Here is a 26851-nt window from a genome sequence, read left to right as displayed (position 1 = left end):
AGCTTCCATGGGCATTTCCTGTTAGCCAAATTCAGTATGCTTGAGGAACAGGGAATCCTGGGCATGAAGCAGGTATCCATCACTCTCCCAGGATACAGGAGATAAAGATAGATAATCCAGCACAAACAGATGCCTTTATCATTTCCACGTTATTATTTGTTTCAAGTACAAATGACTTCAAAGATACTAGTATCTCTGAAATGATATCAGTTGAATGAGAAATAAAGAACTTTAGAATTTTTAAAAATAGAAACCAATTATAAACTGGCCAAAACCAGCTTAAAGTTTTACTTGTTTAACATGCACATTGTTGGAAAATTATGGACAGACAAAGCCTTTTTCTTTTCCAAAACTGATTCTTCAAGTTTTTCCTTTCTTTGAATCAAAGGAAACAATAACAATAACCTGCTTTTGACAGCCACTGATTCGAGTGAAAAGTAGTCTTCAAATATATTACTTAAATTTTTTAAGTTGGATGTATGTACTGTGTCTGTGTGGGAGTATGCACACATGAGGGCATGTGCTCACAGAGGCCATCAGAGGGGGTCAGGCCCTCTGGGGCTGGAGTTTAATGCAGTTCCAGATGCCTGGTGTCCTCTACAAGAGCAGCACATGCTCTTAATCATGAGCCATCTTTCCAGCCCCCATACACTGCTTTTAAGGAAGCAGCATCTGAACTTATGAAACAGCCTCCCTTCCTCCTCACAGAGCTGAACTGACTTAGTGGCTGATAAGATGCTATCAACAAATTGAGATGAGAAATCTCCAGCCTCCCAGAAATGGATGGATTTTCTAACCATGCTCTACTATACAAAGGAACAAAAATCAATGCTTTTAAAGCATAAGGAAGAGAGCTCAACCTCAGGTAAAGCGGGAGTGTGGAGTACAAGCCTATGGGTTATAGTTTGGGTACATGTCCATCTCTGCTCCTGCTGACTCCCAAGCCTTGGCAAGTCATTTTGCCCACTCTGCATTTCAGGTTCCCTCACAAAATGATATGCAGTCAATTGTTTTCATTGTGTTTAGTCAATCTGTGTGTTCCCTAAACAGAAATTGATCTGAAGATGGCTACTGGACAGAGAATGAGGTCAGTGGTATCTTTGACTTTTGAAAAAAAATGGTATTTCCAAGGAAATTTTCTAAAAATATTACTTTTAAAGACTATCTGAAAATCTTCCAGAATTTTTCAAATAATTTTAATTAATGTTTTTAAAATACAGATTTGGCTTTCTACTGAATTCTGCTGTCACAGCAGCAGACTGTGGTTGAGATTCAGCAGCTGTCAAATAGTCTTGGCCTTAGCCTATTCCTAGCTACATACTGCAAGACCTGTTTGAAAAATCCTATTGCTGTTTTTCATTAGCCTCATGAAACTTTGAACTTTTGGATTAGCCTTCAATTGCCTTCATGTCTGTTGACTGCAAGTTGCACACTATTAATACCCTCAACCTGCTTTTGTTAACACTGTCCAGAATACTGACATACAGTTAAATTTGTCCTCTAAGAAGAAACCACCAGGAAGGACTATTTCTGGGTGGTGGAAAGGGGGAGATATATTTGCCCCAATTTCAGCTATAACTACTCTGTTGTTGGAGAAAATTAGGAAAGATGCTTTGGGAAATAATGATGGTACAGGGCAGTGATAGTGATGGCCCAAGACAGCCTTAAGCATCTGACCCAATACTCACATGACTGTGTGACAGCAAGAAGGCCACATAAAAGGCCCAGTTACTTCAAGTAGAAACAGCCTGCGCAGCATGGTTTCAAACTCTGACTCTACTTCTCTTAGCTCCATGATGGTTGCTATCAAGAGTAAAATGTGGTGCAACAGATTTTCATCAACCTAGGAGTGTGGTACACAGTAAAGAATCATCAGGAGGAAGGACAGGATCATTGTAAGCACTAGTGTAGGGACACAGAAGCATTGTGAGGCAAAAAACAAACTGCTACATAAATGTAGGGTTACTGTCACTGTCACTTTGCCTATACCCTACAGACAGTCCTCATGAACAATCCTTGTTAGTAGAATGTGAGAAGAGTTAGAGTCTCAGTGGATGACTTCTATCATCAGAAAAGCATATTGAACTATAACAATATGGTTAGGTAGTCCCTAAGTCACTAGATGTACTATAATCCCACTCCTTATATCCATTGTTTCCCTGTTCAGTCCTCTTTAGCACTGCATTCATTTGGCTTGTTCAAGGCTCCTGAAACTTTGTTCCTATGAGGAAAGTCTGAATGCTTGAATAGTTTCTTAGATCACCTTTGTCTACCCGTATCTTCCAAATGGCCCATCTCTTTGGCCTGTTCTACTATTAAATTGAATAAGTTTGCCATGGGGCTTTTTTTTTCTGTATGAAGTATCTATTCTTTCTGTAACCTGAAAACAGTATTTTGAGTGATGTCATACTATTGAAGAAAGACCTTTAACCTGTATTCTGCACACACACACACACACACACACACACACACACACACACCATTTCTCCATAGCTCAGGTTAATTTTTAAGTCTCAAATGGAATTCCAGAGTATACTGGAGTGTTTACTACCCATGAGAATTCCAGATCCCTTGGAACATGTAAAAGAGAGAGTCTTTCCATGTTTTCTTCTCAAACATCATAAAAGGATCTTGAAAACTTGCAAGCCATGGATGTGTGTTAAACCAATTGAATATGAGATTCCCATAGACATTACTTGGTTTTACTGATGTCGAAATCAGCTTTAAGACTGGCACACAACTGGGCACTGAATCAACACCTGTTGGAACAGAAAGAACGCAGCTGGCAGAAATGATAGAGAAGTTAGAAAAAGAAATGGAAGACAAAATGATCTAAATTTCAATGTTCGTCTAAAACGCTTAAATAGGACTTAGAACATCTTACATGTGCTATGACGATCTGATGGTCTCCATCTGTTATGAGACCCCAGAGGCTGACTGGCCATTAAACAACAAGATGATGACTGGTGTAACAGGTGCAGTGAAGTGGGAAGGTGTGGAGCAAATAAAACAAGTCCATGGCATCTATAAGAAATGGTGACCCCCCAGGAAATTTTAAAAGGTTCTGTGCTGCAGTATTCATGACGTATGTGTGAGAGGCGTGATGGCAAGTGTATTTCTCATGAAAGCACTTCAATTACTTGCATATTGTTATTTCTTTAGAATTCCCAGGCCCAGCACTATACACTTACTTAATGCTCAAAGAGAGCTATGACTTGCTTTGACAAATTGGCCTTTAATGCAATTCATTGGCGCGATGTCAATGGGAATGTTGCCTGAGCTACACTCTTTGCTAAAGTAATTTTCTAAACCTACCGCTGTGAGTCAACTGGTCACGTTGTGAGTTTTCCTTGACACTCTTTGACATCTGTATCAAATTGAAATTCCTTATTAGCACCCTTCAGGACTTCCAGCCTTAAATCGATACATCTCACTTTATTTCCTCACTTGAAATTCTGCTTGGCCCATGCTCTATCTTAGGTTTCATGTCTTCCCTAGATCACCCTGCCCCTCTCATTTCCCTCTGTTTTTCTACAGCCACTTCCTTCAGTGCATCTAACAAATTATTTCTTGATAATATGATCCATTCTGCATAGACTCTTTTCGGATATCAGGATGGCCTGTGAACGATTTACTAAGGGCAGCTTTCTAAACATTTATTTGTACTGTACTAAGGCAATTATTTTATATATTAAATACATAGAATATTTATATAATATCTATACAGTAGAGAGGATTGTTTAAATTCCTCTTGAGAGCACTTCCTCTTCCTCTGTTCTGATTATCATAGTAGACTTGAAGGTTTCCTTCTTTCATGAATAACTTTCGTCTAGTCTCACAGTCCAGGTAATTCTCCATACCCTAAATCCAGTTACTTCTCATGAATTCTACTTTTTCTCACTATTGTATACAGCCATGAGATCCTGCCTACGTGTCCAACTGTCCAACCTCTGATCATCAGCCTGATCCTTGCAAAACATGCCAGTTTATGTCATCCCCTTCCAAAGACTGATGGTGGCAACACAGTTCTCTACCATCTGACCCCAATCCTGCCTTCTTTGTCTCATTTATCTTGTCCCAACCTTCTCCAATTAGCTGCATCCCATTGACAAATACATGCATTTGTTCTTCTGTGGCCTCATCGTTCCTTTAGATCTTCAATCATCACCCCTTCAGTTCTCATTAGTTCACTCTATTTGTGCAAACTTTATCCTAAGAGGCATTCATTGATTAGTAACTTTAACATGTAAATACCAATCATTTTCCTTTTCTTCTCTCCCTTACTCTGGCTTCATTCATTGTGTTCATTGTTGTCTCCTATATTGTTAATATGTTTGCTATTTAGTTTTTTCTCCCTATCCTTCTTGGTAAAATATTAACTGCAATATAAAGATGAAAACACTGATTTCATTAGTTTTCATGGTGCCTCTATCATTTCAGGGTTTAAAGACCTTGTGGTAAAGGGCAGATAGAGATGGTAGTGTGCCTGTCAGAGTAAGTGGCCTCCAAAAGTCACAGAGGATCTCACAGTCCCTTGTGCAGGGCATAACCTCAATGTCCTAAGGACCTTCAACTAAGACTCAACTGATAATGGCCCACATCATCACTGTAAAGATCAAATTCCCCAATATGTAAGCCTCTTGGGAGCACAAACCATATTTAAGCCACAGAGAGAATATCCCCCAGGATCGTTGGAGTATGTCATTTCTGAAAATATTAGTAACAATTTTACTTCAGGACTATGTCAATGAACCTTACAAATGTAGGGAGGATGGAATGCATGTTTCAACAACATGAATCACTGAAAAAATCACAGAGACATGAACCTAAAGATGTCAGCTTGTAAGAGACTATGGAGGCTATGTCATTCAACAGAACCTGTTTACAGGTAAGTACTCTGAGTACGCTAGGCATGGGCAAAGGAAACACTAAGATTACCATGATGGCAAATCCCTAAACTTGACCAGTCTTGTATAAAGGAAGAAATAACTCAAAGCCTACACATTCTTAAAAGGAAAAAGATTGTATAGGTAGATTCTCTTTTCACCACGCCATGTGTTCAAACATAGAGCCATCATGCAGGTTTAGTAGAGTGTCAGCAACTTCACCAGCCTGGATAATTGGCTAGGTTTCCAGTACCAGGCATGATTTCCCTTGGGGTGAGAGGCTCTTATGTCTAATTAGAGAGCTGTTAGTTACTGACTGTTAATTAGCCAAAGTATATTGCCACAACTGCACCCTCGGGTTGTCATGCTGTGCTGGGTATAAATATTGTTCATGGGTTCCATGGCAAGATCGGACTGTTACTTGTTTCCCTCCTTTGGAAGCTTGCATGGTACCTTGTGGTACTATGAGAGCTAGTCCTCAAGGAGGAGGCCTTCAGGTCAGAGCCACCTCAGGGACAACTAAGGAAAGCCGAGGGCAGAAGAAATAATCTTCCCCAAGGAAAAGCACAATTGGTAATCCAGTATCAAATGGTCAGCCCTGAAAACGTATCCATAGGTGTGACATTATTATAGATTGAGCAGGTTGTAGCTATGTGTTTAGGAATAATTGTATTTTGTAAAATATATAATATGTAATCAATTATATATATATATATATATATATATATATTTCAGAAATTAAAGATAAAAGAGACTGTAAGTTTGAAAAAGAACAAGGGGATAAATGTAAGGACTTTAAGGAGAAAAGGGAAGGAGTAAGTGATGTAACTATAATATAATGTCAAAAATACTTTTGAGAGAGAGAGAGAGAGCGCCATACCTGTTTGGTGGAACTGGTGGAACACATCCCCCACCCCCCCCCCCCCCCCAACATAGACTTCAATTAATATGTCATAGTTCCAGACACCTGATTTAGATCAGTAGACAATTTCACAAAGTAAAAGGGAAGAATTATTTTGATGATACGAGTGCATTATCTTCACTCAGTTCTATGCACCTCTATGGGGGCCTTTGAGAACTCCTAAGCAGTATATGTGCTGACTGGATTTGACAGAGATATCAGGTCTAAGAACCAGAGAACACCTTGTTTTCAGTGCAGTAGAGCACCTTTGTCTTAGCATTTTGTGTCCTCAAAATTCACCAGACTTTATTAATGACTGGCTGTGTTAGAGACTGGATGAATGAGTTCTTGATGTCCCACTGGATTGTCAGCTAAAAGAACATCTTGGCCACAGCTGCTCAAGGAGTTCTAGTTTAGCCACCAAGAACCCTTCAGAATACAAAATAATGATGAGATGAGAAAAATTGGCTATTAACTTGAAGATTTTGAAGCTTGGTTGTTTGGGACTCATTTTAAAAGGTAGATAATGATTGCACAACTTAATTCCTTTGAACCTTAACTTGTTTTGACTTAGTTGAACATGAAAGATAATTTACTTTTTGAAGTTCAGTTCCTCTCTAAGGAATTTTAATGGAAGATATTCAGTTTTCAAATTTGGGGTTTTTCTGCATTATAATTTTATTTTTACTAAAATACACTTGTGCATTCTATTGTTGGATACTTAATATGGTATTTTTACCCCATAATCTCTGAAAGGTTCTGTTAGATGATGTGACAGACATAGTTGATATGGCAAAAAAAAAAAAGAAAAAGAAAAAAAAGAATTGGGAGTTATTTTCCAGATCTGGAAACAAAGTAATCTTGGAATTGGTTTAATTAACAATTTTCATCCAATGTGCAAGCTGAAAGTCCAGCAGTGTAATACAAGTATGTTGTGAGGATTCTCTGGGTACTTTATCTTCATTGATAATAATGATAATTGACAATAATGGTGGGTGTACATCTGGGAACAGATTGGTGTATCTCAAACCAGAAACCAAGAGAGATTTGAGTCCTCCTACACATCCTGAAGGCATGCTGTCAATGACTCATGGGTATTCCACTAGGCCCATCTCTTAAAATATCAACACCATCATCCAGTACTGCCCCTCAGGATATCAAGTTGTGCTCACATGGATCTTGGATGGGACACAAGTCATATTCAAGCCATGGTACTGCATTGGTAGATAGCAGGTCACATTTTAGTTGAAAGCATGGCTTTCATAATATAGGAATGGTTTTATACCATGGGATGGAATGGGGAATGGTGTATTTGGTGTGGTAGTTTTCTCTTATAATTTGAATACTTATGTCCACTTCATTACATCCCTCACTTACTTCTCAATATGAGTCTCCAGTGTAGGGGAATTTTTAATAAAATTCTTGGATGAGAAATGCATAGCTCACTTTCTTACTCCTTCACTTTTGATGCTAACTCTGGCAGGAAGTGTGCCATTCTGATCTACCTGACCATGTTGGATATTTGAAGGGAAAGTTCACATAGCACAAGACTGATATAGTTCAGTGTCACGTGCTTACTATCTCATACCAGTGCTTAGTTTTTGGAAATACCCTTGTTCATGGATGTATGTCATATTCTCTAATATTAATTTTATCTACAACAGAGTACTGGTAGGTCATTTGGCCTTTTGAAAGACCTTTGTCCTTAACTAGCCTGAAGGAAGAAAGAAATATAATTAAATAATTGTTCCCCAAATGATAAAAGACAGTAAGGTACTTTTTGGTTAAAAAGGAAAATGAGGACATTTGTCACTTCTCAGAGCATGTCATTTAGTGGAAAAGAAAAAGAATGTCACTCATATGATTGCTGGAGTCTAAAAATACATTTTCACAAGGAAATACAAATGGTCTCAATTTGAGGGAATGAATGACTGAGAATACCCTAAGTGACTGATTAAAATGATGTGGGAATTGTTCAGTCATGCTTCTGAGATCTTTAACTCTTTCCTGCAGCCCTGGGACTATTCTGGCTTCATTAAGCTGCTATAGCTACATGTGAACCATCCCACTTTGTCACAGAATGTCTGCTTTTTGCATTTCTACACACAATATAACATGGGCTTTAACATCCACCTCAGTCTCATGCTGAGCATTGTCAGTGAAACACTCCTGACCCTTAAGGCTCAGAAAGCAGAAGAAAAATCAACTTGCCAGGAAGTAGATTGGGGTTAAAACAAGCCCAAATAAATGGACTGATTCCCCTCTACAATTGTAGTAATTTCATAGCATATAGAAATGAACAAATACACTAAACATGCTGGGTCTCCATTTTGGAAAATTTCTCCTAAGAGAGAAGGTTGTAGGGACTGTGGCAGCTGTCTTCAGGTGTTTTTGAAGAAGTTTGTAGAGACTTCTTATTTAAAGAGGGTCCTGAAGGCAATGGAAAAATGAATGGATGAAATCACAAGTGGGAGTATGTTGGTTTAACTTTATAATAGCAATTACAGCCATTTTGTCTTGGTAACAATAAGCTGGGCCACCCCATAGTGCTGATGATTCCCCTTCAGGCTGAAGACTCATACCACACCCATTTGAAACTCTGAGAACTTAGGATTCTGTGAGCATTTTTCCCATAAGAAGACACAGGCACTTTCATTCAATTTTTTGAAAGAGAGAAATTTAATATATTTTATCTTATTATACATTTCCCCTAAATTACAAAGTCGACAGCTGCAAATATATTCTGCTACAAAGCTTTCTGTAAGAAACATCTCTATAAGAAAATACATCTCATTAACATTTCCTGTAAATAAATTATTTCAAATAATAAATTTTGAGAGGGTGAATATAAGGGAAATAATGTGGAAACTAGATTGTGTCATTGCTATGGAGGAAATTCTGACCAAAATACTCCATTTTTACCTCACTAAGCTCATATAACAAATTTTGGCTTTTGGATACATTAGCTTATGAATTTTTGCTCTAGGATACATATGTGGAGCACAAATCATCATCATCCTGGCAAAATGCATGTTGGAACCTGAAACTCCTAAGGGGTTGTACTTTGAGACTGCACATGGGATTTAAGTAAAGCAAGAAAGTGATGTGGGTCTACAAGACCTTAAGTGATGGCATGATAACCTTACATTTATTTTGGCCTTCTGTGCTCTAGACATAATATTTAGAACTGTGTTAAGTCAGAAAGTAGTAAAAATGGTTTCAGAGAATTTCTATAGATTGGAGATATGTTTATTTCACTTGTTATTGCTTTTTAACTCTCTCAATAGTCACAGAAAATAGGAACTATGTCTTTGGTAATGAAATTCTACTGAGAGGCTAGTACAGAAACTTCTGAAAGCATCATCAGTTCAAAGCTTAGGGAAGACATTGGTTCTTTATTACGTGGCTTAAGAGAACCCACTCTTTAAGGGCCTCTCATATTAAATTTTACAACCTCAAAACTGTGAAATATTTTGAGGCTAGGGAAGGCAAGTTTCACTGCACTGAACTCATTTGCATGGTAAGTATCATGAGGAGAACAAGCCCCATGGAGAGCTTTGAGTTTGCTTGTGGAGCCTCCAGTGTCAGCCATACAAATTCAGCCTGTGCTTCAGCCATGTAAAAATTAAAGCCTGGAAAAATGATGAGGTTTCCTCTACTTCCCTGCTGTGCTCCACACAGTACAAATATCATTCAAGTCCCTAGTGTCAGCCTCACCCTACTGGTCTCCAGCTATGCAAAGATAAATGCATTTAGCAGTCTAGTTCTATCACATATAGGGTATGTCAAAGCTTTGGCAAAATAGTGCTTACTCCATTATTCAGTTCCCCACATGTGCTGGACATCTTTAATGTTTTTGCAATCTGTGAAAATTCTACCCTGTGCTTGTATCACACAATTAATAGCTCAGATAGGCATACATTGATCACAATGCCATTCCTTCACAATGCAGGATCTGTTTTTGTCTTACATATGTCTTTATTAATTCAGGCAAAATTAAGATTTTGAGAAAAGAAATGAGTGGTGTGAGGAGACATGTTTATGTTTTTCTAATGTCTAAAAGACATGCCAGTATCTTGAAGTGATATGGGAAATATCGATTGCCTTTTTCTCTTGTCTACAAAGGCCTTTATTTGAGAAGTCAAAACAGAGTTCCAAATTAAAAGTTTTTTCGTGATGCAAATTAATGATGTTGTATATTTTCACTTCCTGTTTATCTTCTTTCCCATGTTTTAGAAATTATCTTATGTCAAGGGACAGTGAGAATAATTTATTAAACTACAACTTTGAGCAGAAATATGGCTTTAGGTTATTTTTATAGCCACTTCCAATCTGAAGGAAATGATCCCTCTAGCTCAAGCTAAACTCTTGGAAAATCCCATGGCATTTGTCTGTAATTTCTGTGGTGTGCTTTCTTTTATAATAGCATTTTCACAAATGTGTACATTATTTACATAAACAAGTTGCATAATGGAAACACTGGTTGTGCTTTGGTTTTCACTGTCTCTATCTACTTCATTCAGTCCCAGCTCTCCCTTGTGCTCCAAATTCTTAACACATTCCTCGTTCTTCTGCATTCCAAACTGGATTTTTCCATCATGCCATAATGCATTAAATACACAAATTCACAGTCTGATAGGGCTAACTCTCCCAGTGTCTGTCAGATCTTCTGGCACACGTGGAGTCTGGCTTTGGAGGAGTAGGTAGCATCTTTCCACACTTTGCAGGACAGGCCTTTTGCACAGTCACACCTCTGGAAAATCTCCAGCCCATGAGAACCTTTCTTGCGTTGTTTGGTACAGACTTCCCCCTGATGGAGCACAGGTTTGCAGATTTTGGTCCAGAAGTGGCGAGCACAGCAAAATCCATCAATGCAATCTGATGATCTCAGACAGGGGTCTCCTTCGTGTCCTACAGAAAACATGAGCAAAAAGGAGTACATGGGTGCTTGAGAGCAATTTCTCCTTTACAATCAGAATCACAGGAAATGCTTTCACATATATTGCATTATATGGCCACTGGTAATGAAAAATCTCAGATTCCTATCAATTTGCTATTTCTTTATTTTCATAAGTTTGCTTTTGTCTCTTTCCATTTTCTGCCATCTGAATATGGCATTTAATGAACAGTCAGACTGTTTTCATTTTGTCATAGTCTACATTTTTCTATTTCTCTCTCTCTGTGTTAATGTGTGTAGTGTACATATATGCATGCTTTTTGCTCATGTGTGAGTGCATGTGTGTAGTGGGTAGCCATCCCAGCCTTGGCCTGGAAGTTCCAACACCCATAGAGGCTTCAGTAATGGTCACGCCCACAAGGCAAGGCTGAGGGAGGAGGCGGAAGACCCAGGATCGAGAGGAGAGGCTCTCTCTTGGTTCCTGGACCCTGGACGCTGGAGGTAGACCGAGCAGAGTTCTCCAGAGAACACACCAGACTGCGCCATACCTTTGCCAGACCCCGCAACCTATCCCTTCATTTGTAAGTTACCCCACAAAATAAACCTCCCTTTTAACTATGTGGAGTGGCCTTCATAATCTCACCGATACATGTGTGTGGGGGTGTGCAAGCACGTGTGTGTGTGTGAGTGTGAAGGGCCAAGTGTGATGCTGGGAAGCACCTTTCATCATTCTGTCCCCTTATTCTTCGAACCAAGCTCTCTCAGTCCCACCCAGAGCTAGGTGATATGGCAAGATTTGCTAGCCAGCTTCTTTAAGGGATCTCCTGCTTCAGTTTTCTGAGACTGGACTTACAGACAAGCTGCCACGCCTCACCTCATATTTATAAGGGTTCTGGGGATTGGAACTCCTGTCCTTGAGTTTGCATGACAAGCAATTTAACCATGGAGCCAACTCCCCAGTCTATAGTCTAACTTTAGGTATTTTCCTGATGATTTTTCAAGTATGGGGTGAATTAGGGGGGAAAACTTGGTTTCAAACTAATTAACTTGATGTCTTTTCAACAGGCCTAAACAAAGCTGAGACTCAAGAAAGTGAAATTTTCAGGGACTCTTGACACCATTTATCAGTTGAGTCCAGCTGTGAAAGCAGAATTATTAGCACAGGTTATTTAATACAGAGAATTGGTCACATGTGTGGCGGTTGAACTAAGAATTATAAGAGATGGATCAGCTGCAGGAATTTACTAGCACATTTAGGCCAAGAGACCCCCAAGGAGCAGGTGATGTCAGCATCCAGGGGCTCGATTCACTAGCCAGAATCTAACAGCCCCACCTGGAAGCAACTGGAGACTGAACGAAGCACAGTCATACCAATGGAGGCAGGGGGAGTAGTAAGTGGTTTAAACCCCGCCAAACGCATGGGACAAGGAGTGGCAGCAAATACAGCCTACAAGAAGCTGGGAGATAGAACAGAGCAGAGAAGTGACAGCCAGCTGAGCTCAGAGCCATCAGGCTCAGGAGCAACCAAGAACTTAGTTAAAAATATGTGAGATTACAAATCGGGTTAGTGTGTGCACACACAGAAAGATTAAGTCACCAAATAGCACCCTCCCACACACATCTTGGCTGTATTGATTTGTGTTTCAGTGTAAGGCAGGAGTTGTCAGACTTTTGTGTTAGTTGCCCAGCTAAAAATACATTAGGGTTCTGAGGCTAAATGATCTGTTATAGCTACTCAGTTGTGTTATATTGTAAAACTTAACCATAGAAAAGGTCTATATGAATAGGTAAGTTTGTGATTTTTATGAACCATTATTTAGAAAATCCGGTGATGGTGATGCAGATTAGGCTCAAAGTCTGTCATGTGACTACCTGTGGTCTAAAGGATTCCCTAGTATCCTTGATGTAACAACTTCCACTATAAATTTTGATGCAATTCACTAGCCATGCAATGTGGTGTTATTTTGTTTGTGCTCTAACAAATAAAGCTTGTCTGGAGATCAGAGTGTAGAACTAACCACTGGAGACCAGGCATTGGTGGCACACATGTTTAATCCCAGCATAGGGATCTCGTGCCTTTGACCCCAGTACTTGGAAGGAGGAAACAGGAAGTGATATGGGTGAGAGGAAGTGATAAGCTGGTATGGAGACAGGAGCTTGGCCCTTTTAGTCTAAGGATTTGGCAGATAAGAAGTCTCTCTAAAGGCTGGCTCCTTTACTTCTCTGATCTTTCAGCATTTATCCCAATATCTGACTCCAGGTTTTTATTAAGACCAACTAGGATTCACACTACACGGCAACACAAGATTTCTAGTTAGCTTGAAATAGTTGGTAGATTTTGAATAGTGCTGTGATGTAGATATCTATTAGGATGAGGACAGACACATAATGGTGACTATATACGAATTTGATGAAACAGAAATAAGAGATATGGGAAATAATTCAGGGTCTTGGTAGGTAAAGCAAAATAATAAGAGAAATTACTTGCCAACATCTTTAGCATTATACATATGACCTCTAGTGGTCCAAGCTACACCAGTGGGTCAGATCTTCTCCAAGAGACTGGCTCTTTAGAAGATGAAAAAGTGGGGAAATGGTTTTGTGGTGAGGCAAGCGATGGAAATAGCAAGTTTAGAAAAGGAAACTAGGTTTTCACATCATGGATTCTCAGAGCACCACAGGTCATCAAAAATTCTCAACAACAGTGAGATGATCTATTACAAAATTCTTGAGAACACTGAACATTTTTAATCATGGACATCTTGAAAGAGGAATACTTCACAGATACACATGGAAAAAGCTCCGTTGAGTATAAGTATACTTCATGCTTTCAAAATTTTACTATTAGTAAAATAATTTACTATTATTAAAATAATTTCACACTATTCAAGTTTGTTATTGGTGAGTAGGAGGAAGAAAAGGACTTTATAATGATGCATCACTCCACCACAAACCAACTGTTCCTCATAGGTTGGCTATAAATAACATGTCATATGATTGTTTAGTGAAATCTACTTCCTGGATCTGCAAAGGTGAAAAAATGGGCAGGAATTTAATTGCCAGCAGCAATATTTCCTCATGCATTTCCCACAATGCTTTCTGTGATAGGTTTGGAACATACAAGTTTGTTTAGAAGATTTCTTCTCAGTTTTCGTATGAAAAGAGAGGCATACTTAGACAATAGCATGGCAGTTCAGGCTACTGCCTTTCTCATAATATGTACTTTTCAACAATTCTATGAAATCTCCAGCATTTTCAAAATTAAAAATTAATAAACTCAGTTTAAAATTGCCTATTAATGAACATTTTCATAATGGATTCATAGAACCAAAGAGAATTAACTATCTGTGTGTGATGGTTGGAAAGAAAATGGCCCCCAAAGGGAGAGACACTATTAGGAGGTGTGGCCTTGTTGGAATAGTTGTAAGTTTTGTTGGAGGAAGTGCGTCAATGTGGACATGGGTTTTGAGGACTCATACATGCTCAGGGTACCACTTCCTGTTGCCTGTGAATCAGGATGTAAGAACCCTCAGCTCCTTCTCCAGCACCAAGTCTGCCTGTGTGATTTCTTGCTTTCTGCCATGTTGATAACGGACTAAACCTCTGAACTGTAAGCAAGCCACCACAATTAAATGATTTACTTTTTAGGAGTTGCTGTGGTTATAGTGTCTCTTCACAGCAATAGAAACCCTAAGACACTATGTTTTCTTTTACTTCTTTATAAAAGAAAGAAAGGGTAAACAAACATGCAAGTATAGGTAGTCCTACCTTTTATATGAGACATCTTGGTGTGTGGCCTTCCTAGATTCTGCCATCCCAGGTCATGGTTGGAATAGTGACCATGGTTCCGTTCTCTATGCCGAGTGCCCTCCAGAGCTGGAATATGAGGGGTCAGGATGCTTTCAGTGACTGGGATGCAAATACCTGGAAATGAGGTTGTAAACAGATCACTATAACTGGTTATATAATCTGTGATGTTCATCCTGGTCTGTGTTAGGACATTTATATCTGTGTGTAGACATTTATGTGTCTGTTTCTTAATCTACCTACTGTGTATCTCTTTTTATCTGTTAGTTCATTCATTCACTCACTCATTCATTCATTCACTTACTTATTAAGGATAGAATAATTTAGCTCTGGAGCCAAGCTTCCTAGATTTGAGTTTTTCCTTTTTAAGATCAAATGACATGATGCAAAGAACAACAAATTAGGAATAAAAGTAAAATGAATCTCATCAAATTATTGTAAATATATGACAAGTACTTAGAATAGTGACATGGTATAGAATTAAATCAGTGTCCACTATTTCTTTTTTCAAAAGTCATCTGACCAAGGACCTGTCCAAGGTCCTTTTTGTTTATGAGCTAAACAATTCTAGTCAAGCCTACCAACTTCTCACATGGTGTGAGGTCTTTGCTCCTTCAGTTACTCTTTAAGATATTCATAGTAGGTTTATGCTTAGAGACCAGAGAAGGCATGACAATATGAGCCTGAGTGTATCATTTTCATGACTAGTGCTTCTAACCACCTTCTGCAATTATCAATTATTAATCAAGTGTCCGTGATTGTTTGCAGTACATTATTAGTGCTAAATAGATGTCTGCCTATCAACTCATTAGACTTGAGTGCAACCAGCCTACAGGTGGACACTACAGACCTCCTTTCATCTATTAAGGATACCCTAGGACATCTTTAATATAATAACTATAATATAAAACTCCTGTGAATCTGGTCAAGGGACTCACAACTACACTTCTTGTCTTGGTACGTATGCATTTAGGAAACAGAACATTTGTGATTTTTCACACAACACTGCAATTACAATAGGAAGTTGCCAGACCTCAGGAAGCCTAAGTTTGGAAGGTGACTCTGGTATCTAATACTACACAAACACTCAAACCCTCCCAATCCTAAAAGGCTTATAACTCAGGAGTCTGGATAAAGAAGCATTCAATCACCTTACCACAAAGGCTTCTGAGAACAAAAGAGGCTGTTTACCACTTGATGAGATCTCTTACCATTATTGCAGCGGGTTCCAGGGCAACACATGCCATCTCTATGGCATCGTTTCTTTTTCCTCCGACACACCATACAGGCTGATGATCCTTGGTGGGGACTGTGACAGTATCTTCCAACTTCGCATTCCTTATCACTGCTGCAAGGGTAGGCCTGTCATCAGATAGGACAGCAAAGAAAGAAAGGGGTGAGGTCCTTGAACACCGGGAAGGCATTCAGACAGCAACCTTAAGAGAAACTAAGTAACATTTGCAGTGCCTGAGTGAAATACACTCTAAAGTAAAAAAGCACCTTGAAATTAACATGCCCATGCATTTTCATGGGCCACCTTTATACTGTATACTGGTAGGCACCTGCTGTAAGTTACTCTGGAGACTCAGGAAAAGGTAACCGTTGAATTGCCACTAATTGCAGAACACACAAGCAACCTCACCATTCCCATTCCACCTGATATTGAAAGATGAGGAAGAGTAAAACAGACAAATGATGGTGCTGATTGGTATCTGCCCAGAGAACAAATACTTCTAAGAAAAACTCACAATCCCTGCCTATGAAAGGTAAGGAGAAACTCTTACAGATGATCTGAGAAGCAACCTGATATGCACACAACACACAAAACAACACCCCCCTTAAAAAAAAAAAAAAAGACCTTGACCTCATCCCTACTTCCTCCACAGAGCAACAGCAGTGTCCGCATAACCAGAAGGATTCTGGACTTCAGTTACTGAGAGTTCTCATGAAGCTCAACAAGGTGTCCTCTCACAATCTCCTTGCAGCAACTATAGCAACTATGCCTTCAGTTTGTCCAGAAAAGACAGGTTATTAATGCATTTCTCCATCAGCAGTAAGTCCTGAAAACCACTTGAGCTGTGTGTGGTAGTAACTCAAAACATAAAAGTAAAATACGGACTCCAGTTACATACACCCTGCCTTTTGGAAGTTCTTGGAATACTTAACATGTACACATTCAGAAACTATGATGTCATACAGCACAAGCATTAAGACTTAGACTTAGAGCATTAAGATATGTCCTTTAAAAAAAACAAAAAACAAAAAACAAAACAAAACAAAACAAACAAACAAAAAAAAAAAAAAAAAAAAAAAAAACAAGGTCTAATTACGAAGCCTTTGTTTGCTGGAACTCACCTTAGACCAGATTGGTCTTGAACCTTAAACTTACGACGATTCTCCTGCCTCTGTCTTTAAGTAGTGGGATTACAAGCAAGCATTACCAGGCCTGCCTCCTTTTATTTTATTTTTCTAATTTTTTAAGAAATACATTAATTGTTAACTATAAATACAAATCTTATTTTTGAAAGCTTCGACTTTTGCTTTGAAGTGTGCACAAATGATATAAGAATGAAACTGTGGATATGATGTTTGTGTCTCTAAAATAATTATTTTGGTTTGGGTGTTTTCATTATGAAATCCCACTTGATGTCCTGACCCCACACATTGCTTATTTCCTTTATCCTCTCTGCCTTCCTCCCTCCCTCCATCCCTCCTTCTTTTCCTCCCTCCCTCCCCTCCCCTTTCTGCTTTGTATTTGCCAGGTATGTCTCATCATCTTCAATTAGAAAGAGGAAGTAGAGATGAAATTTATGTGTGAGTCTGAGGGAAAATGGATTTTATCACCATCACAACATCTTATTTACCCTTGAAAGAGTAGCATTGGGAGCCACTCACTTCCCTTTGAAAACAATCTTAAATGATTGCATGGTGGCAGTGTGCCATGCATCCATCCATAAGATGAATTTGTGCTATTACTCCACTTTATGATTCCTAGTTTGACTTTCAAGAACCTGAATGAAGCTGAATTCACAGTAGTGGGATGTTTTTCAAGAACCCAAGACTGACGAAAACCAAACAAATGTCACTTCCCGCCATGCCTTGCCACACTCTTGCCCCCAAGCACTTTACCATCTTCCTATTTAGAGTCATTAATTTTAATTGAAACACAATTCACATGTTTCTGATTCATTTACATTCATTTCATCAAATTGTTTTGCAAGAAACATTTGATGTCTTACAAGTCTTTCCTTTCTCAAAAATAGGACATGTTCTCTCATCCGAAACAAACATGTGCCACCTAAAACATCATGTGCTATTTACAACTCAGCAAACTCTTAAACAGTTCTGACTAGAAGTAACACTGGGTTCCATCCATAAAGAACAGACTACATTGGAGGAACAAGCTGATTGCTAAATTTAGTTTATTTATCTGGAAAAAATATTCTTAGGTTGAAGAAACAGTAGCAAAGGCAAAGACAGTATTTAGGATGATTTAGCATGAAATGTTATAAATGTTCTGTGCTTGGGACTGAACACCCATACTAAAATTCTAGAAGGAAGAGTTTGAAAATTTGAAAGCAATGTGTAATAATTTTAAATAAAAATATAACTTCTCCAAAGCTCATAAAGCTTTTGGCCACAGTAAACTATATGAAGTAAAATATATGAATATGAATACACATATATTCCATAAATGTTTTCAAAAAAGGGGCATAATAAATTGAATGAAGTACGTTTGAGAGAAGCAAGTGAATTTAGGAGACATGCCTCGCTTTCAAAAATCAGTGTTCTCAGCACAGATTTACTGAGGCATAAAGCCTTTTTAGCCTGATCATTATCAAGAAAACAAAACATAAACTGTAGGCCTAACATTTTAGCAATACATATGTATCAGCATTGGTGCATCACATTTCAGCAATTTTGAATTTTGGACAAAGGTATTTCAGCACTACCATGAGGGCTCAGTCACGTCATTTCAGAGGTGTTCTTTTGTGTTTGGTGTTTGTTTTTCTATTATTAAATTGTGTCACAGTAGGAAAGCAAGGAGAGACAGGCAAACAGAGAAACAGGGGGCCTGATGGGCAAAGGAGTGATTGAAAGGACTTCTGGTGAGAAACATTTACATAAATATAACTGCCCTTCAGGAATTTCACAAAAGGATCTTTTCTTCCCGTTTACTTTGGTCTTGAAAGGCTGTCACTTGGCTCCTTGGGTAGCCTTGTGGTAAACATAGAGCAAGCTTGAGAGCCTTAGCCAAAGTTTCAATTGAATGTTAATAACATGCTCACCTGGTACTTGTTTTAGAGATTTAAAAGTACAAGGCTGATATGTTTCTTACTGCAGCAGTTAATAGCAGTGGGGTTTTGATGGCTTTCTTGACTTGGTCTTTAGGCAAAGAGACTGGATAACCATGGTGTGTGAAGACCAGTGGCAGTCTACTGGAAAACCAATGGCCAAGTGTAAGAGCCAGAAAAATGAGACTTGTGTCCTCTCTCTACTAACTACTTCCAGAACTGATTAGAAATCCTGTTTTGTCAGCATTCACAATCATTCACTACCCAGACTCAGGCATGGTTAAGATGTAAATTAATTAGGGGTGCCTAAGAAAAGGAGATGATTTGCCATAAATTAAGAATATATGAAAGCTGTCCAGGATCAGGCCAAAAAACAAAGACATTTGTCTTGCCCCTTTTTAGTCTAAATATAAAGTCACTTCTATAAATAGCTACACCAGTGATCATTATAACCATGACAGGAGCTTAAAAAAAAAGAGTAAACACATTGGACACAGATTGAATTGAAGTCTATCAGAAACCAACATTTCTCTTTAGTATGAAGAGTTTGAAGTCCATTTTCCATCATGGTAGTTTGGAATAATTATTTATAGTTTTATCTTAAATGAGGAAAAGACATTATGTAACTTTTAGAAATAAATAGTATGCTCAATGGTAGAGAATCTGAGTGTGCTGATCTTGCCTTGGCATCAGACCTGAGATATCAGAACCAAGAACGTGTCATGGGGAAGGTTTCATGCCCATAGAGATGAGGTTGTGCATTGGTGACCTCTGTGCTGAACACAGAGATTGTAAAAGTAAACCTGCCCACATTTTTCTAATGCCAATAGCCTGGCCTGCAGCAGCTGTTGGAAGTTCAGAAACCTGGAGGGAAACATAGCTAAAGCTATGACAATGATTCCAGTTCCTGACAACAGTTTTAACTGATTGTAAAGCAGAGTTATAAGCAAAAGCCCACCATGCAATAATGACAAATAGAATTCTAAGGAGCAAAGCAAAAATGAAATGCAGCCATTCCATCTTATTTGAAACAATTAAGTCTTTTTTCCCCTCATTTATCCCAAGAGTAAGGGGCTATTAATTCAGTTTTACATATAGGATTGAATATATTTGTGTGTGTGTGTGTGTGTGTGTGTGTGTGCACGCGTGTGCGCGCGCGCGCTTGAACTCCCCATCCCTTTGAAATGTAACCACTAGATCAGTTCTCTGGAATCATGAGGAATATTGCTTCAGGTTTCTCTACAACACTGACCAACAAATAGACCTTTGGCCACAACCGAACCTCCCACATTCCCAAAATAATGATATTTTTCCTGTTTGATGATGGGGGTTGAGGGTGGGAGAGAAAGAGACAGAAACATCACACATTGTTCATGTGGGATGGCTGGCCACCCATCCGGATTCTTGCAAGATCGACCTACTTTCGTTGTTGTTTTAATCTAGACAATCCTTTGTCCCCTTGAGCGCTGTTTGTAACAAGCAAGGAAGTTGGCTGGAGCCAGGAAAACGTCATCAGCTGGGCAGGCTGAAGACAGCCTGTGGGGGTTGGGGGTGGGGTGGGGACAACCCAGCTGTGTGAATGAAAAACATTTGAGTGGATAGAGGGCGCAACAGTGGAGGGCTGGGGATAGGAACGTATCTTGGGGCTTTGCGGTCAAAGCAGAGCAAGGCTGGCCGTCACTCATGGGAAACCACAGCTTTTTCCTAACTTCTCAGAGGAAAGGTTAATTGCCCAGGTTATGGCACTCCACCTGGTAGATTTTTATTTCCACGACTACATAAGGCACACTACTGCCAAGGCATGCATTTCAAAACTGCATGACGAAACTGCACCACAGGAGTTCTGTGTGGACAGTAGGTACCCCAGTCTGGCTATGGGCAAAATGCTCATTCTCTCCTCTGTCCACTATTATCTCTGGGTAAGCGCCTTTGAGGACTCATTGAGTCAGGATGGGAGGAATGAGCTGTATTAAGTTTGAGAGGAAGAGTTCAGATTCTTGTGGTGCTGTGAAAGCTTGGGTTCTTTCAAACAGCTGGCTGGCTATGCTCTCGCCAGTCAGCCGTACTGAGCCCTGGTGGACTCACTACCAGTTATCTCCCAGGGACTTCTAAGAGCTAGATCCGTAATCTGCGAACGTGTGGCTGGCTACTCTAAAAATATTCTCTTACACATTCAACATCTAAAATTTGTCAACACGTGTTTTCTTGTTTGTCTCATTAATATAACGCTTAATGTTAAAATATTTTGTAACATTAACTTCCCAGTACTGTAATAAGGCTCAATAAAATAGATAAAAACAGTATATTCATCATACAATTAATTGCAGTGTATTTTCCCATGATCATTTCCCCCTCAATTAAATATTGTGGCTTACATTTGGTTAAATTTTGAAATGCAGAAGTCATCATCACAACTTTGAATGTTTTGCTTCCAGACTTTCCATGATTTCACTTCAGAATTCAGGATAGGGGCCAGCAAGATGTCTCAGCCTTGATCAAGATCACTTGCTGCCAAGACTGATAACCTGGGCTCCATCCGTAGTGGAAGGAGAGAACAGACTCCCCCAAGCTGTACTCGGACCACCACATGTACATGTATGATATGGCACATGCACACCCAATAACACATAATAAATAAATAATAAATGTGGCAAACATTTTTAAATCAATGATAACACAAAGGGGGTAAGATTTTAGACAGACTATTAAAAATAAAATCATTCTGAGATCTACTGAGTAAACTGGGGTTGAGGGGGTGGGTAATGGAGGGTAGGGAATGGGGGATGAGAACATAAGGGAACTAGATGGTTGAGCTGGAACAGGGACAGAATGGGAGAACAATGAAAGAGATACCTTGACAGAGGGAGACATCATGGGAATAGGGAGAAACCTGATGCTAGGGAAGTTTCCAGGAATCCACAAGGATGACCCCAGCCTAGACTACTAGCAATGGTGGGAAGGGTGCCGGAACTGGCTTACCCCAGTAACCAGATCAGTAGGTACCCTAACTGTCATCATAGAGCCTTCATCCAGTAACTGATGGAAGCAGATGAAGAGATCCACAGCCAAGCACCAGGCCAAGCTCCAGGAGTTCAGTCCAAGAGAAGGAATAGGGATTCTATGAGCAAGGGACATCAAGATCATGATGGAGAAATCTACAGAGACAACTGAACCAAGCTAGTAGGAACTCATGAACAGACCAACAGTTGTGGAGCCTCCATGGAACTGGATTAGGCCCTCTGCATAAGCAAGACAGTTGTTTACCTTGATTTGTTAAAAGGGCCCCCGGCAGTGGGTTCAGGGTCTATCCTTGGTGCGTGAGCTGGCTTTTTGGAGCCCATTACCTATGGTGGGACACCTTGCACAGCCTTGATGCAGTGGGGAGGGGCTTGGACCTGTCTCAACTGATTATACCAGGCTTTGCTGACTCCCCATGGGAGGCCTTACCTTTTCAGAGGAGGAGATGGAAGGTAGGTTGGGGGAAAAACTGTTAGGTGGGGAGCAGAGGAGGAATGAGAGGGAGATCTGTGGTTGGTATGCAAAATGAATTTAAAAATTCTTAATAAAGAAAAAAATTTAAAAAATAAAATCAAGTCAAAACTTCAACCAGGTGATACATGTCTGTAATTCTAGCAGTAAGGAGGCAGAACAAGAGGATTCCAAGTTCAAGACCAATCTTGGCTACATAATGAGTTCAAGGTCAGTCTAGACTATATGAGACCCTATAACACACACACACACACACACACACACACACACACACACACACACACACACAAATTATATAACATTGAAATGTTTAAGAATTTTGCTTATATTTTCATCTATAAAGTGTTAAAAGATGCATAACCTCAGATGTAACCCAAGGCAATTTCAAGAAGAACCGTGGATATTGAGGATCTGGAACCTAATTTAATTAAAATAATTTGTCGGGCATTACTAGGAGACACAATCTCACAGGAAACTCCCTGATCCTCTTGCTCTTATAATCTTTCTGCCCCCCTCTTACACAATGTTCCTTGAGTATTGGTGCAGGAGTTGTTTTATAGATTCATCTATTGGAACTGGGATATGCAGCTGTACATTTTGGTTGGACATGGTTTGGCTGGTCGAGGTTTTATATAATTCTCTCTCTCTGTTAGAATGAGATATTTCATGGATGAAGGTTGAAGACTACACTTTGTCTCATATTTAGGCTGTTATGTTGGTGAGACTTTATGGGATAGCTCCACATCTTCAGATATAAGTGTAGTCTTATCTGAAGATGTGGAGCTATCCCATAAAGTCTCACCAACATAACAGCCTAAATATGAGACAACAACAGCCTTGTCAAATTGGAGGGGGGGAAGACCCCAAGGCTTCAACTTTACATAAGGAACTACAGGACACCAAGGAATGCTCAGAGTGGGAAAATATAGTCTTCCTCCAACTAGTTACCTAATACTGAATGATCACACTGGAAAGCATAAATACAAGTGACGTTATACAGACTGAGCAGGCTGTATTTGAGGACATCTATGTATACATAGATACATGTAACAATAATCAATAAAAAAGAAGCCATGAATTTGTAAGAAAGCAAGGAAGGATATATGGGGAGGCTTGGAGGGAGAAAAGGAAATGGAGAAATGATGTAATGATATTATAATCCCCCAAAGAAAAGAAAACATTGAAAAACTAACCAAACTGTCAAAACAGCCACTGGATCAACATGACTGAGTCTACATTAAATTTAGTTTCCTAAGAAGAATAAAAAAATAACTTAGGCTGTTCATCCCATTCTATATATATATATATATATATATATATATATATATATATTATTTTTTTTTTTTAAAGAAAAGATAGAAAGTTGAATTTTGACACAAAGGTTACAAGGCAAGAAAATACCTGCTAATGCTGCCTGGGTTATTAACTAGGAATAATGGATTTCTTCTAGTAGCTTGGAAATACATTAGTTCTCCAATTAATTCAGAAAGTCCCACCAAGTCCCAAGAGACAAAGCTAATTCTATAAACTAAAGACTAGGTAATCTCTGGCTTGTTGTGCTCCACTCTGTCGTTTTTCTAAAATTTCTTTTGTATTTGAGATTATAATAAAAATGTATCACCCTCCAAATCCTGGCATATAACCCTTCTTGTTCTCTTTCAAATTCATGGCCTCTTTATTTATTGATATTGCTACGTGTGTGTGTGTGTGTGTGTGTGTGTGTGTGTGTGTGTGTGTGTACATATATTACTAAGTATAACCTGCTCAGCCTGGATAATGGTACTCATACAATACACAATACTCACATGTCATATGTTTTCAGGGATGACCACTTGGTATTGGATAACTAATTGGTATGCTCTTCCCTGGGGAAGATTATTTCCCAGCTCTAGCATTCCTTAGTTGCCTTTTAAGCAAAGGAGAGATTTAAGAAACTGTGTGAACACATCTCATATTCTCCACTGTAGCATACATTACCCATCATGGAGTGAATGGGAGAACTAACTTTTCTGTCTGGTCAGAGAACTAATGGAAACCTAAAGTATGTGGTTTACCTGGATCTTCAATTTTTTTATTTTTAATCCTTTCTCCCATCATTATGTTTAGTCATTTCCCCTCATTCAAAATGTGTAGAGCAGACTACTCCTACCTGGGACAACAGCAATACCTCAACATGTGCATAGTTGACAAGTCCTGTGTGTTCTGTGTGTCTATTACCAAGTCCTTTATAACTCACTGACTGCCTGAGTATAATTATCCAAACTTAAACAGAGCAGTAAAGTGCCCAACTTTAGGTTCTCTTCAAAATGTCTGGTTGACATCATTAATTAAAAAAAAAAGTCATCATAGTCTTATAAATTTGCCTGATTTCATGTCTTTAGAAATATATTGTGGTAAGACAGATTTTATAATTGTAGTATTTGATTATGCCTCCAGATTAATTTGTTTTATGACTCTAGGATAAGTTGGTGAGTTTCATATGTCCCTTGATAAAATGGACATATATCCCTAACTTCAACAATGCTTACTTGCTTACTTAATCATGAGTATTCTATAGATTGTCTTTAAAAACTACGTACTCATGGACTTTCTTCCTAGACATTTTATTTCTATTCTAGGATTGGGTGGGGCCAAGGAATGTCTTTTAATAAATTCTATTCTGATGAACACACAATAAGCCAGAATATAGAGGCATGGCTTCAGAGATGTTGCATAGATTAATGGTCCATGTTTTATAGGTATCACACAAATGACAACAAGCTAGACAAGTTATGAAACCAACACCTTCTCCAGACAGACAAGGGTCTAAGCGGGTATTGTTTACATGGCAATAAGGGAGTCTAAGAAAGTGACCCACTGGCAACAACTATTTCCAGAAAGGTTCATTTTTATTCCTAGTACTCATCCACTGTGCTTGGGGGAGAGCTTGGGAATTTCTAGAGCTCTATGAAAGTAAAGGAAGAGAAACACACACACACACACACACACACACACACACACACACACACACACACACACTATCGTGCTGTGGAAGAAGACATTGTGGAATCAGAGCTGTCAGCACATCCATTATTGCTGCATTGTTTCATATCCTCATGTGGTATACACCTGTGTCATGTTGGCAATACACAACTATGCAGCTTTCTTTGTATTTTATATCCTGAGGGGAGACACAAAACAAATAGCTTTCGTCCCCATACAATATATGAAAGACAGGTCATGTGAACATCTGCTAATTTGTGTTCTTAGTGTGGCATTTAAGGTGCATTTATATTTAAGAGTTGATATTTAAGTGGATATGAAAACATATACTATTGACTTACTGCTTTAAAAAGACTTCCATGATAATAAAACAGGCCAAGGTTGGTAACTATTTCTGTAACTATTTTCAAAATATAAATACTTGGTAATTTAAATGTCAAATGTGTTGGTGACCAAATGTTTGCTTACATTATCATGAATTTAGAAAATGATGACATGACAGTGCTGTGTGTGTGTAATTACATACATGAACATGTGGGTGTAGAAATCCTATCAAATTATCTCAGGAAATGTACCAAATAAATATGTGATAGTTTACCCATGGGAAGGCAGACAAGGTTAATACTGAGAATAGAAGAAAGGAGAACATTTAGATTACATATAAGCTTTTAAAAATATTTTATAATTAGCACTAGATACACGCAGCTCCAATTATAATTAATACAATTTCTTTAAAAAGCTAGTATTTGAAAATTTAAAACAGAGTTTCTTACTTGTTAAGTTATGCCTTATGTTTTTGTTTTAGGAAAAAACAATTTTCCTTAATCCAAAACTTCCTAAAGAGCTTCAAGTAAAGGCTCCCCAAGAAAAGTGTCCTGAATGAGTTCATAAATTTCACGTTCTTGGAACAATAAGACTTTAATTAAACATTCAAAACATATTATCTCACACATACATATATACACAATGCATTGCTCTAACAGTTACTTGACCGGGCTAATGTTCATAGGTATCTTGGCTGATCTCACTTGATATAGAGCAGTCAAATGGGAGTGCCTCTCTAATCTTGTTGAATTCTCTTTCATTTCCTCCAGGAATTAGGCCAGACAAGTCAAGTAGCCACTGGCTACATTTTATTCTAATTTGGAGGAAACAGCTGATAAACGCAGATAAAATTTGAAAGACTGCTCATTTCTGGTCAAAAACGATGAAAAGGAAGCCCAGAAAAATATCTAACTTAAGGCACAAGAACTTTTTCCCACATCTGTTAAGAATGCTATGAGTAAATATTGAAAATGATAAACTGTTCCTATAAGAGCTTAGAGACTGTAAAGAAGATGACACACAATGTTTATCCCCCCAGGTGCGACAGTGTGGAGAGGCAAGCAACTGAGGAGAAGCTAGCCCAATGTCTACAAAGGGCATTACAGCAAGAGCTGGACTCTGCAGCTAGCATCAGACTGCACTGACTGAGAAACCTTTCATTACTAACTAATAGGGCAAGGCTGTGATTCACAATTTACCACAGGGAAGTATGGGAAAAAATTAGATCAGAACTATGATATGTCTAGCTAAGATAAAGGAGCATTAGACA

General features: G+C 38.8%; 1 protein-coding gene across 1 annotated transcript in view; it reads right to left on the bottom strand.

Moving 5' to 3' along the window:
• Positions 1-8503: 8503 nt before the first annotated feature.
• Positions 8504-26851, bottom strand: part of Dkk2 (dickkopf WNT signaling pathway inhibitor 2) — a 98867-nt gene continuing 80519 nt past the window's right edge. The window contains exons 2-4 of the mRNA XM_036190802.1: positions 15703-15853; positions 14453-14608; positions 8504-10698 (exon numbers count right to left, since the gene is read on the bottom strand). Of these exons, the coding sequence (XP_036046695.1) occupies positions 10448-10698; positions 14453-14608; positions 15703-15853 (558 nt within the window). The 3' untranslated portion in view covers positions 8504-10447. The remainder of the gene's footprint in view (positions 10699-14452; positions 14609-15702; positions 15854-26851) is intronic.

Source organism: Onychomys torridus, chromosome 6 (assembly GCF_903995425.1).
Source record: "Onychomys torridus chromosome 6, mOncTor1.1, whole genome shotgun sequence".
In the NCBI taxonomy this organism is placed as follows: domain Eukaryota; kingdom Metazoa; phylum Chordata; class Mammalia; order Rodentia; family Cricetidae; genus Onychomys; species Onychomys torridus.
This window is presented reverse-complemented; position numbering and strand designations above follow the sequence as displayed.